Source organism: Balaenoptera musculus, chromosome 6, assembly GCF_009873245.2.
Source record: "Balaenoptera musculus isolate JJ_BM4_2016_0621 chromosome 6, mBalMus1.pri.v3, whole genome shotgun sequence".
Classification (NCBI taxonomy): domain Eukaryota; kingdom Metazoa; phylum Chordata; class Mammalia; order Artiodactyla; family Balaenopteridae; genus Balaenoptera; species Balaenoptera musculus.
This window is the reverse complement of record NC_045790.1, coordinates 9954652-9968430: the sequence shown is the minus strand read 5'-3', so window position 1 is coordinate 9968430 and position 13779 is coordinate 9954652. Positions and strand designations below refer to the sequence as shown.

At 39.2% G+C, this 13779-nt stretch overlaps 1 protein-coding gene across 4 annotated transcripts in view; it reads left to right on the top strand.

Annotated features, from left to right (window-relative positions):
- EXTL3 (exostosin like glycosyltransferase 3) overlaps window positions 1–13779 on the top strand; it is a 64910-nt gene that overhangs the window by 36728 nt on the left and 14403 nt on the right. For all 4 annotated transcript variants that reach the window (XM_036855504.1, XM_036855503.1, XM_036855506.1 and 1 more), the window contains 2 exons: window positions 7438–7582; window positions 12846–12974. In XM_036855504.1, the coding sequence (XP_036711399.1) occupies window positions 7438–7582; window positions 12846–12974 (274 nt within the window). The remainder of the gene's footprint in view (window positions 1–7437; window positions 7583–12845; window positions 12975–13779) is intronic.

The following is a 13779-nucleotide window of genomic DNA, read 5'->3' as shown; positions in this document are numbered from 1 at the left end:
CCTGTTACAGACATTCCATATACATGGTACCATATAATATGTGCTCTTTGGTAACTGGTTTCTTTCACTTAACATAGTGTTTCCAAGGTTCATCCATCTTGTAGCATCTGTCAGTACTTCATCCATTTTGTATGGATGTACACATTTTGTTTATCCATTTATCCATTAATGGACATTTGGGTTGTTTCTACTCCTTGGCTATTGAGAATAGTGCTGCTATGAACATTCATGTACAAGTTTGTATATGAACATTTCCTTTCTCTTAGATATATACCTTGGAGTGGAATTGCTGGATCATATAGTATCTCTTCGTTTAACATTTTGAGGAACTACACTCCTGTTTTCCAAAGTGGCTGCACCATTTTATATTGTACCAGCAGTGAATAAGGGTTCCATTTTCTCTGCATCCTTGTCAACACTTGTTATTTTCCATTTTTTATTTATAGCCCTCCTACTGGGTGTGAAGTGGTATTTCAATGTAGTTTTGATTTGCATTTCCCTAATGACTCGTGATATTGGCTATCTTTTCATGTGCTTAATAACAGTTTATGTATCTTCTTTGAAGAAATGTCTGTTGAGATCCTTTGCCCATTGTGATTTGGGTTGTCTTTTTATTATTGAGTTGTAAGAGTTCTCTGTATATTCTAGATCCAAGTCCCTTATCAGAGATACGATTCACAAATTTTTTCTGCTATTCTGTGGGTTGTCATTTCACTTTCTTTATGGTGTCCTTCAAAGCACAAAAGCTTTTCATTTTAATGAAGTCCAGTTTGTCTATGTTTTCTTTGGTTACTTGTGCTTTTGGTGTCATATGTAAGAAACCATGAGATTCATATTTATTGTATTTTACAAAAGCATGAATAAGCCAGGGGAACATTACTTGTTTGCCACAGATAGTTTGAGAAGCACTGGAGTAGATATCCTTGGAGATCTTGTTCAAATTAAGTATAGATCCAGGATGGAGAACTCTTTTTCTCTGTGCTTTTGTTCCATTCACTGAAAGCCTGGCCTGACCCCTAGCTTTCAGGCTTCCTTTGGTTTAAGTGGATAAGTGCAGATGCTCAGATGAAAGGAGCAGCTTTATTGCTGTATTTGTCTTAGGTCCATCTATAAAGAATTATTTGACACATTTCTGACAAATCAGAACATCTGTTCTTACTCTCCCTCACCCAGCCTCTCATTTCCTTTGACTTCTTTCTCCTACTATATTATTGAGGCAGGAGTCTGTTGTTAGCAGTGATAAAAATCCCACTGAAGTGTGTTCCTTTGTACCATGACAGTAAGAAGCCAGCTCTCTATTTACTGGTTTTTATGAAAGGAAAAAAAAGCCATGTGATGGTTCCAGAAATGGGCTTTTGCCATCACAGTTGTCGTTATTGATGGTGGCGGGGAGGGAAGGGAAGGTGGTATATTTCTGATACAGCATGATGCAGTTTAGAGCATGCTAAAGGACTGGGAGCTGTGAACAGAGTCATGGAATGTTAACAGGAGAATTGCCAATCAGCTCTAGATCCCAAGAATGATTAGATAAGGGGTCCTGCTTTGATGAGTTTGAAGCTTATTAAGATAGCTGGCATTTGCTATCTTCTATGACTCTTGATTTAGGAAGATTTGTTTAAAAATTAATTAATTAATTAATTTTTGGCTGCGTTGGGTCTTTGTTGCTGTGCATGGGCTTTCTCTAGTTGCGACGAGCAGGGGCTACTCTTCGTTGCAGTGCGCGGGCTTCTCATTGCAGTGGCTTCTCTTGTTGCAGAGCACGGGCTCTAGGCACACAGGCTTCAGCAGTTGTGGCATGCAGGCTTCAGTAGTTGTGGTGTGCAGGCTCAGTAGTTGTGGCTCGCGGGCTCTAGAGAGCAGGCTCAGTAGTTGTGGCACGCGGGCTTAGTTGCCCCACGGCATGTGGGATCGTCCCGGACTGGGGCTCGAACCTGTGTCCCCCGCATTGGCAGGTGGATTCTTAACCACTGTGCCACCAGGCAAGTCCCTAGGAAGATCTTTATCTTTTCCATTTGTCAACAGATTTCCAAGTGGTGAGAGAATAATAGGAAGCCTTATGACTGATGATATTGAGTATCTTTTCATGTGCTCAGTGACTGTTTGTATATCTTCTTTGGAGAAATGTCTATTCAGATCCTTTGCCTTTTTATTATTGAGCTGTAAGAGTCTCCTAACAGTCATTTGAAATTTGAGGGTTAGCCTCTGGTTATAAGACTGGTAAATTATCTCTGGCTTGACTTCTAAACCTTTTATTGCCCTGACTCTTTTCGCATTTGTTTGGGCATCCTTTGATCTAAAAACTTTGTTTTCGAATTAGAGTTTTCATCTTTTCCAGATTAGTTTTTCAAGGAACCTCCATACTGTTCTCCATAGTGGCTGCTCCAATTTACATTTCCACCAGCAGTGTAGGAGGGTCCCCTTTTCAAAAAGATAAATGCACCCCAATGTTCATTGCAGCACTGTTTACAGTAGCCAAGACATGGAAGCAACCTAAGTGTCCGTCAACAGATAAATGGATAAAGAAGCTGTGGTATATATATACGATGGAATACTACTCAGCCATAAGAAAAGAATGAAATAATGCCATTTGCTGCAACCTTGATGGACCTAGAGATTATCATACTTAGTGAAGTGAAAGGCAAATAACGTGATATCACTTATATGTGGAATCTAAAAAAATGATACAAGTGAATTTACTTACAAAACAGAAATAGACTCACAGACATAGAAAACAAATTTATGGTAACTAAAGGGGAAAGTGGGGGGAGGGATAAATTAGGAATTTGGGATTAACAGATATACACTATTATATATAAAATAGATAATGAAGACCTACTGTATAGCACAGGGAAATATATTCAATGTCTTGTAATAACCTGTAATGGAAAAGAATCTGAAAAATAATATATATATATATATATATATGTATAACTGAATCACTTGTAAATCAACTGCACTTTGATTTTAAATAAATAAATAAATAGAAATTCTCCCTCTGGCAAAAGGTAATATGGATCTTGGCTAACTTCAGCTTACACAGCAAGGAAGGAAACAGGTATGTTCTTAAGGGACAGATAAAGAGACCCAAGAGAACTGAAAACATATGTCTATACAAAAGCAGTACATGAATGTTCATAGCAGCATTATTTATAAGAGTCAATGAGTATAAACATGATTCTACTTATATGAGGCGCCCAGAGTAGTCAGATTCATAGAGACAAAGGTGGTGGTGGCTGCCTGGGGCTGGAGGAAGGCAAGAATGCCGAGTTAGAGTTCAGTGGGTCAGAGTTTCAGGCTGGGAAGGTGAAGAAGTTCTGGAGATTGATGATCATACAACAGTGTGAATATACTTAATGCCATTGAACTGTACACTTGAAAATGATGAAAATGGTAAACTTTATGTTACATACATTTTGCCACACACCAAAAAATCAGTTGTCAAAAAAAACTAAAACAAAAGAAGTAATAAACAACCCAAATGTCCATCAACTGATGAATGGATAAACAAACCGTGGTATACGCATACAATGGAATATTATTTGGCAACAAAAAGGAATGAAGTACTGACACGTGCTACAACATGGGTGAACCTTGAAAACAGGCTAAGTAAAATAAGTTAGTCACAGAATATATGAGTCCATTTATATGAAATGTCCACAGTAAGCAAATCTGTGGAGACAGAAAGTAGATTGGTGGTTGCCATGGGATGGGGAGGGGGAAAATGGGGAGTGACTGCTAATGGTTATGGAGTTTCTTTTTGGGGTGATGAAAATATTCTGAAATTAGGTAGTGGTGATGGTTGCATAGCTCTGTGAATATACTAAAACCCAGTGAGTCGTACACTTTTAAACAAGTGAGTTTTATGGTATGTGATTTATGTCTCAGTAAACTTTATTTTTTAAAAAGGTGATAGTGTAAGCTGTATGAGGAGGGATGGGATTGTGGACTGGAAGGTAGGTTTCTCTTCCTGGATCCAGGTATCTCTGTTATCTTGGCCCAGAAGTTGTGAATTCCCCCACTGGATCTGATATTGATCTTCTTCTCTGTATTCCATTGCTCTGCTTTGAGTTTTCTTTTCCAAAGGGAGCTAACCAAAACCTTTTTCCTTTACCATGGTTTGGTACACGTTCCTTAATATTTTATTTTGGAGAGGAGGAAAAGGCTTACATAATATATAGAAACATGGAATTTGGAAAAGAGACTATTGTTTTAGATGGTCAGGAAGCAAAATCTCACCTTATTTTTTAAATACATTTTTTGATTATTAGTTGATTTTACACTTTATTTTCTTACTGCATTTCAAATCATTTGGTTCTTAATGAACCAGAGGGAGAAACATGGAAATATAACCAGGAAGGATGACACTGTCTCTTTGTGTGGCGTGGTCCGTATTATTTTAATGTACTCAATATCTTTAATATACTGATCTTTATTCAGAACCATTTGCCTAAGTTTTGAAGATCAGAAAAATCAGTTTTAAATTAAATATTAGTAGTAACATGACCTTTTGCTTCATTCAGGTAACGTATTAAATCGTTTTGAGTCTCACAGGATTGCAAGAAAAAGAAATCATCGTTATTTAAAATAATGTAAATATTTGAGTTGTCAGGTTTTTTTTAACTTGACTATATTAATATGGAAATGATGTGCCACAGTTTGTGCCATGAGAAGGTTGAATTGATGCACTTTTTTCAAAGGTGATAGTATGTAAATCTGAAATGTTAACGGAAGAATTTGAGCCGTGACTCACATTCTTCAGTGGCATAGTATCTTGATTTCATTATTTTAAAATTTCTCTTTAGTTGTTTGGCAAAGTTGAATTTATCCAGTGAATTTTCTTTAAGTTTGAGCTATAGAATTACCTTTGAAACTTTTTCCCTAACATATTTTGTAGGTAATTGGAACATTAACACAGTTAAAAAATAATTCATTAAAGATAAGATGTACTGGGAGTTCCCTGGTGGTCTGGTGGTCAGGATTCCACACTTTCACTGCTGGGGTCCTCAGTTCCTGGTCAGGGAACTGAGATTCCACAAGCCGCGTGGTACAGCCAAAAAAAAAAAAAGAGGATAAGGTATACATACCAAAGCATGATCTATGATACTGCACATAGGTTAAAAATACTTAGTGCAGCATAATTTGAATATAATGTTAAGGAACTGGTTATGTGTAACACTTTCATACTTAAATTGATAGCATTATTTATAATTGATATTTTAACATGCCTAACTTTCTGATTCCACTGAGACCTTATATCTAAAACTCCTGATGCCTCATCCCAAGGACTTGAGCCTTTACTTGCATTTGTCTGGTGCTTGTGCTTCCATGCTGATTTTTTCCTTATTATTTAACAGATAATTAATACCTAGTTGAGCATCGACAGCCTTTAACAAATTGGATATGTTGCCTTTTGATATCATGTAGCAAAGGATATTCTACCTTATTAAAAACTGTATATGTTGACTTAAATCAGCCAAATCTGATAATTAAAATATTGTTTCCCATTCTTTCTTCTGCTGATATTTCGGGGCTAGTAGGATCAATAAGCATTTGAAGAGATCAGTATTTTTAGGAGTATTGATACAGCATTTGGATATACCATTGGTATTTATTAGCAATCCGTACATTCTGTAAATGTCAAAATATATTATTAAAACATCTTGTAGCTTTTTAGGTTAGTAATTGGGAGTCAGTTTTAGGAGATAAATCAGGACAGAGGTAGGGATTTGGGTGGGATGTGGCAGAAAGCCCATTTAGACAGCTGCTAAGTTGTGATAGGAGTTGTAGTGTCTCATCTGTTGAACTAGATTAGTCGCTTTCAAACTTAATAGGAGAAGAACTCTTTTGAACTGAAATCTTACGTGTTTTAGGAGTTGAAGTTCCAGGGGTGATGAAGGAGTTTCTTAGGCAGTTTAAATCTCTGTTGGGGTGAGGTGGAGTGGGGAGGTGATGGTCCATTGTTTATGGGACCCCCAAAGCACTTCTGCAAGGATGTAGGGTGCTGTGGAACATAAGTGCTTTCAGCTCTATGATTTTAGCCCGTGAAACTGATTTTATTTGTTGTACCTTACCTATAAATTTGAGGATGTGGGGCTTCCCTGGTGGCGCAGTGATTGGGAGTCTGCCTGCCGATGCAGGGGACATGGGTTCGAGCCCTGGTCCGGGAAGATCCCACATGCCGCGGAGCGACTAAGCCTGTGCACCACAATTGCTGAGCCTGTGCTCTGGAGCCCGTGAGCCACAACTACTGAGCCCGTGTGCCACAACTACTGAAGCCCGTGCGCCTAGAGCCCGCAACAAGAGAAGCCACCGCAATGAGAAGTCTACACACTGCAACGAAGAGTAGCCCCCGCTCGCTGCAACTAGAGAAAGTCCGTGCACAGCAACGAAGACCCAACACAGCCAAAAATAAATGAAATAAATAAATTTTAAAAAAAATTTGAGGATGTTATAAAAGTTTACCCTGGAAACGTTGAATTCTCAATTTATTTCTTGCATTTATGAAGTCTTTCATTTGTATGGTTCTGTAGACCACTTCTTTTCATGTTGTAGGTTTCTACCTGAGCTCTGCTCAAATCAGGAATTAAGACTGTTGTACCTAACTCCAGGCAGCAGTCTCCTGTTTAGACCAGTGGTCTCTAAGCTTTTTTTTTTTTTTTTTCCCGGCCGTGCCATGTGGCATGTGGGATCCTAGTTCCCCAACCAGGGATTCAACCCCAGTCCTCTGCAGTGGAAGCGCACAGTCTTATCCACTGGACCGCCAGGGAATTCCCCTCTAAGCTTTTTTTTATAGTGTACCCGCTCAGTAAAAGAGAAGTTAAGTATGCAATACACATAAATTATATACAAGTCCTAGTATGTCGTACACATTAAAAATAAAACTTTTAGAAATTAAATAAGATTAAAAATAAATAGATATAAAAATCATCTTCTTCCTGCTTCTTAGCAGATTGCTGTACTTATCCCATTCTGGAGACCTTTAATGCCTTAGACTCCTTAGATCCTTAGATCCTTTCTGTGTTATTCCAACTTTTTCCTTCTATAAGGGCTGGAGAGATGCTGGCTGCCAGAAGTTAGAGGATCAATAAGCAGGTACTTATTAAGGAAGCTGTGGGTGACATTGTTTGTTTATTTTTTTATGGCCATGTGGCTTGCGGGATCTTAGTTCCCCAACCAGGGATTGAACCTGCGCCCTCAGCAGTGAAAGCACGGAGTCCCAACCACTGGACCGGAGGGAATTCCTGACACTGTTTGTTTTTATCCTTTTTATCTTGTGATTGATTTGGTATATACAGTTGTTTTTGTTTTTGTTTTTTTTTTTAAAGAAGTAACAGCTCAACGAGTCAGCATCTGCAAAATAGAGGCAATAATTTTAAACGTTTCTGATAACCTTAGAGCTTTGTACTCAGCAGTGTGCATATACTTGTGTTTTTTGAGGGTGTGGAGAGAAGCGCGGGACCGCATTGTGGGTTTCCCTGGCCGTTACCACGCGTGGGACATCCCTCATCAGTCCTGGCTCTACAACTCCAACTACTCCTGTGAGCTGTCCATGGTGCTGACAGGTGCTGCCTTCTTCCACAAGGTAAGAAAAAGCTGGTAGGATTGGCATGAACTTGGTAGGAGTTGAGCCTTTGTGGGGCAGTGAAATGCTGCTTTAAAGTTAGCTCTGCTAATGCTTCTCATATATCCCTTCTCTGCTAGAATTAAGTTATTTCTATTTTTAAACACAGTGATCAAGATGATTAGAGCAATGCTAGAATAAAAAGTCCGGATGAGAAGGCTGACTGTATAATTGCACATGGTCAATAGGAAAATCAGTATATCTTCCCGGGCACTGGCTCTCCCTCTGTAAAATTGAGGGCATTGGGCCAAAATGTGGTCCAGTTTCCCCACAACCATTCCAGACGTGACCTGGTCAGCAGAAGGCTGAACCTGGCCCTCTTCTGACTCAGCCACCTCTATCCCAAGCCCCACCACAAACCTCTGTCTGTTGGGGCTCTGCAAGTTCTATTTGATTCCTTAGAGCTTTTAATTGTCATGTTGCCTCACATCCTGGTTTTCGCTGAAAATTCACTGTGCAAGTCCTTGCAATCATGACTCCTCTCCTGTACTGTTGTCGCTGAACTGTTCTGTTTCCTTGCTCCTGACTCATCTTCCCTCTACCTGTCATCTGTTCTGTAAGGTAGCCACTGGCCACATGTGGCTGCTGAGCGCTTGAAATGTGACTAGTCAGCGTTGAGATGTGCTCCACGTATAAAGTACATAGCAGACTTTGAAAACTTAGCGTGAAAGAAAGAGTGTAAACTATCTCAGTAATTTTTTATATTGATTGTATGTGAAAGTGCAATCATTTTGGATACACTGGGTTAAATAAAATATATTACAAATTAATTTTACTGTTTCTTTTTATTTCTTAAAAACATGGCTACTAGAAAATTTAAAATGACAATTGTGACTCACAGTGTATTTCTGTTGGATATTGCTGCTCTATACCTTCCCTCCCAAGTCCTCCCTCTGGGTTCTGAAGAATCCCTATTTTGAGATCGCCAAACCGCCCACACCCCCCCGCTTCACAGAGTACCTCCTCCATCTCCTTGATCTGATTGAAACCTGACTTGTCTCTGAGGACAGTGCTTTCCTTTTATTCCTTCCAGGGCCAGTGATTGAGGCTACTCATTTCCCCCGATTTGTACTTTGGAGCAAGGTGTAGAGAACCATTTTCACTGCTTACTGGTGACACTTCTAGACAGTTACTTCTCACCTGTCATGTAAGATCTCATTTGAGGTTCATGGTGTCTGTCTTGTTGCTCCATCTGCCAGCCTCCTACTAATCATCCCTTCATGGTCATCAAAGATGTTAGCACCTGGCCCATCATCCTGATCTCCACGCCATGCCCTCCTGGGAGACCTGTCCAGCACACTGTCTCCCTGTAATTGTTGAAGTATCACAGGGTTCTACTTCTGTCTGGTGCTCTTCTTTTTTTAATTTAATTTTTATTTTATATTGGCGTAAGTTGATTTACAATGTTTTAGTTTCAGGTGTACAGCAAAGTGATTCGGTTATACATATACATATATCTATTCTTTTTCAGATTCTTTTCCCATATAGGTTATTACAGAATACTGAGTTAGAGTTCCCTGTGCTATACAGTAGGTCCTTGTTGATTATTTTATACATAGCTGTCTAGTGCTCTTCTTACTTTGTGTTTTCCTTAAATGTTCTCTTGTACTCTCCATGTCTTGTGGCTTTTCTCAGCATCCGTAAGCTGGTGATTTCCGTCCTTATATTCCAGCCATGGCCTTTCCTTGAGAGCTTTACTCGTGTATTTAATTGTTTTCAGGACATCCCCTGTATGTCCCTCTGGTACTTCAAACTGAACTTTTCCCCAAAAAGCTGATTATCTCTCCCCCTACCCCACCTTCAAATCTTTTGTCCCTCATATATTTCACATCTCAGAGGTGGCATCTTGCAAGTCTCCTCAGTTTTACCTTAAAAGTCATCTTACCAGGAACATTTTGAACCAGCCTTAGGAGGTCATTAAACTCTCGCTTTTTTTTTCTTTTTAAAATTTAATGTGTGAAGCTGATATGCTCATCCCATTCTTGAACTTGGCTCTCATGATTATTTTCCAAACTTGTGGGCTTTGGTTGGGCTGGGGATTGCGAGTAGAATTAGAAAGCATCGGGCTGAGAAACCACACCTAACTAGGAGTCATTTATTTTCACACTGGTCATTTGAGAAAGAGCCCCCAGTTTTAGCAGTGCATACTCATACCGTGAGAATTTACTTGTCTTCTGGAAAGTCTACCTTATCAAATCTCTGATTGCTCTTAGTTCCCCAACCAGGGATTGAATCCTCAACCCCTGCAGTGGAAGCAGAGAGTCTTAACCACTGGACTGCCAGGGAAGTCCCAGATCCCTTTACTGTTAAGTAATAAATAATTGACTTAATAAAACTTAGGTTTGTTGTTTTTTCTCTTTGAAAATCTAAGGCAAGGTTTAAAAATTAGCTGCCCTAAAGCCTTCTGTGGTTACAGATGTTTATTTAGCCCCCTGGTGCCGTCCCATACTCTGCCAGGTTTTAAAAATCAGAGAATTTTACAAAAAGATCTGGACCTCAATGAAAATGAAGATCAGGTCCTACTGGAGCAGGGTTCCTGCCTGGCACCTGCCGGCTGGAGCTGCGTAGCCACTGTTCCCTGGAGGAGGACACGTGTGTGCTTATCTGTCCCATGCCTGTATTTTTCTTACACCCATTTCTTTAGCATGTTTGTTATCTATTTGCCTTCCTTGTTTGGCCCTTGAAAGCAGCTAAGTTGGTCATCCCTAATCTAGAACAATCAAGGTTTTTTTTTTTATCCTAAGTGCCTATCAGTAAAATGCTTTGGTATCTCACAAATGTATATATTTATTTATAAATTATAATATGCGTACTACTATACTTATAGAAATTTTTATAAGGTTGAGATAAAGATGAAACAGTTTCAAAATAATATTCTCACTAAATTCTTAAATTTTAGTGAAAGCAATATGATTGAATATGCTTTATTATTTTTGAAAATCTTGATTTGACACTGCATTATGGCAACTCAGAGGTCTATTTCTAAATTAAGCATTTTTTTTTTAATTTAACATCTTTATTGGAGTATAATTGCTTTACAGTTTTGTGTTAGTTTCTGCTTTATAACAAAGTGAATCAGCTATATGTATACATATATCCCCACATCCCCTCCCTCTTGCGTCTCCCTCCCACCCTCCCTATCCCACCCCTCTAGGTGGACACAAAGCACCGAACTGATCTCCCTGTGCTATGCGGCTGCTTCCCCACCAGCTATCTATTTTACATTTGGTAGTGTATATATATCCAAAATTAAGCATATTTCTGATACTTGGTTTTAATCACTGCCCCTGGAAGACATACCTTATTGCCATGCTTCCTAAGTTGTGATACTTACCCACCAATTTGGTAGCATTTTGTTGAAATTGGACTAGAATTTCCATCTTCTACAATGTGTTCAGTTTTTTTTAGCAAACTAATGAGAAGGTGTTACATTTTTATATTTTAGAGTAGGTTCTAAATTCACTGAAACTTTTCATTTAGAAGATTTTTAAACAGGTTACAAAAGTTTTTCTATATTTTAAAAATGATTTTTGGCATGAAAAAATCACATAATAGTGGAAATACTTCTAAACATTTGTTTTCATAACGCTTTCTCCATATATTTTTAAGTCAGTTCTTTCTTTTTCCTTTTATGATGTCACGTTTCCCTTGATAAAGATATGGATTGTATTCAATGAATAAATATTCTCATTAGCATACTGATGACAATCACTGACCATTTAAAGGGTACACAGACTTTAATTACCTGTCTTTTTGTAAAAGAAAAATGTGTAATTCATCTTTTAAGTTCACCATCTCTTAAGTACTTTGCCACAAGATAACCAGCAAAACACTTTGTGGTACAAAAATTTTATGATTATTTCGCTATATAGATTCTACTATTTAAGGTGGTAAGATACGTAAATCACTTTTATTAGGCACCTCACCTGTTCATCGTCAGCATGTTGCAACACATCACCATTAACATTTGCTCTGTTTCACGGCATTTGCCCATTTCTGTGGTGTAAATATTCTTACCATGGCTGAGTTCAAGTTATCAGTATGAGTCAATGAACATGGTGTTTGGAAGAGATGGGCAGGTCCATGCCAGTGATATAGTATTTTCACCATACGGATATGATAGACATAAACAGCCTCAAGATGACAGTTAATGTGGGACATCCCTGGCGGTACAGTGGTTAAGACACTGCACTTCGACTGCAGGGGGCACGGGTTTGATCCCTGGTTAGGGAACTAGGATCCCGCATGCCATGAGGCATGACCAAACAATTAAAAAACAAAAAAAAGATGACAGTAAATGTAATAAGTAATTGTAAAATGTATTAATTAGTTAATTAAGAAGTGATGAGCTTTAGGTATTTATTGGCTTTTAATATAACATTTAGTATAACTTCATTTTAAGTATATGTAATTATATTTTTAATAATGGCTACTTTTCATAACAAGCTCACAGAATTCTTAAATAGTCTCACAAAACCTCTGAAAATTTAGCAGTCGACATTCACTGGCAGGTTTGAGCTAGCGCAGACCATTCTGTGGGCCTTGCAGGGCATTTTCAGAACTTAGGCTTTTACTCTGAGTGAGATGAGAAGCCATTGAGGGGTTTGGAGTAAAGGAGAGATGAGCTCAGTTGGACTTGTGTTTTAACACGATTGCTCTGCTGTGCTGAGGATGGACTGTAGGGAGGAAAGTATGGCAGCGGGGAGGCTATTTAGGGGACTGTATGAATAATGCGGGCCAGAGGTGATGGTGGCTTGGAGCAGGGGGTAGCCGGTGCCAATAGTGAGAAGTGGGGCACGGAGGGATCGGACGTCTCATGGCTCAGTGACTTACTGAGGTCTGAGAAGATAACCAGGCTTTCCCCCTTGCGTGTCCCTTCTTGCCTTTGTCAGAGAGAACACGGTTCAACTAGTGTCCCACCTAATGTGATAAATCTTTAGATTGTTGCAGAATCACTGGGGTACCAAGGAGATTACACGACGTTTTGATTCTCAAAGTGGGGGATAAGGGCAGTTTGGACGGGCTAATTCTTCACTGCAGAAGGCCTGCCTTGCAGGGTGTTTAGCGTCCCTGGACCCGACTCCCTAAATGCCAGTGGTGCTTCTCGGTGATTGCCATACCCCACCTCCCACCACAACACCCTTCCTTCCGAGCATATTTTTGCTGAAAGCTAAAGAACTGTGGCCTCTGACAAAGTATGTGATTCTGTTTCTGCCCCTGACAGTATTATGCCTACCTGTATTCTTACGTGATGCCCCAGGCCATCCGAGACATGGTGGACGAATACATCAACTGTGAGGACATCGCCATGAACTTCCTCGTCTCCCACATCACTCGGAAACCCCCCATCAAGGTGAGGTCCGCCCACTTACGGGACTGGGGGCACACGTGTACTTAATTCACTTACTTTGTAGTTGTGCGGTGGGTAACTCACCCATACCTCAGAGTCCTCATCCATAAAACGGGGACGATGACGCCACCAACTAAAGAGGATCATCTTAGGGTTAAATGAGCTGTTCATAACAGCGGCTCTTCACTTCGTAGGCGTAAGTGGATAGAAATCAGAGGGTTTGGAACTTGAATGGGAAAAATGTTGCATCTTTAATTTTCACTAATCTCGAACTGGAGTTTATCCTTTTTATCAGTTATGAAACAGGCTATAATTCATAAGAGTATTTGCAGTAACTGTGATCTGTCACCAGCAGAGCTCACAGGTATTTTCATATCACGTTACATTTGTTGCCACATCTCGAAGTATTGTTTATGTTCATCACTGCTTTGAAATTACGGTAGTTATTAACTTTACCCTAGATCTTGTTACTTAATAAGATAAAATAATAAAAGAGAGCACATATTTCTATATTTCAGTATAACTTGTTTCCTTTGTAATCTCACGTATTTTATGCATTTAAAAGCATTTGAGGAGTGCACAGGCTTCACCAGATTGCCAAACCAGAGTGGCAGCGGTGTCCATGGCACACACAGTTTAAGAATTTCTCAATTAAGGTGTGTAAAGCTCTAAGAATAGTGCCTGGCACATAAGTACTTTATAAGGTATTTACACAAAAACAAAAGTACCCTCAAAATTCTAGATGTTTGAGTTCTGTTTTTTGTCTTTGAGTTGGTGAATAGATTTGACCATAATATAACCAATTTCA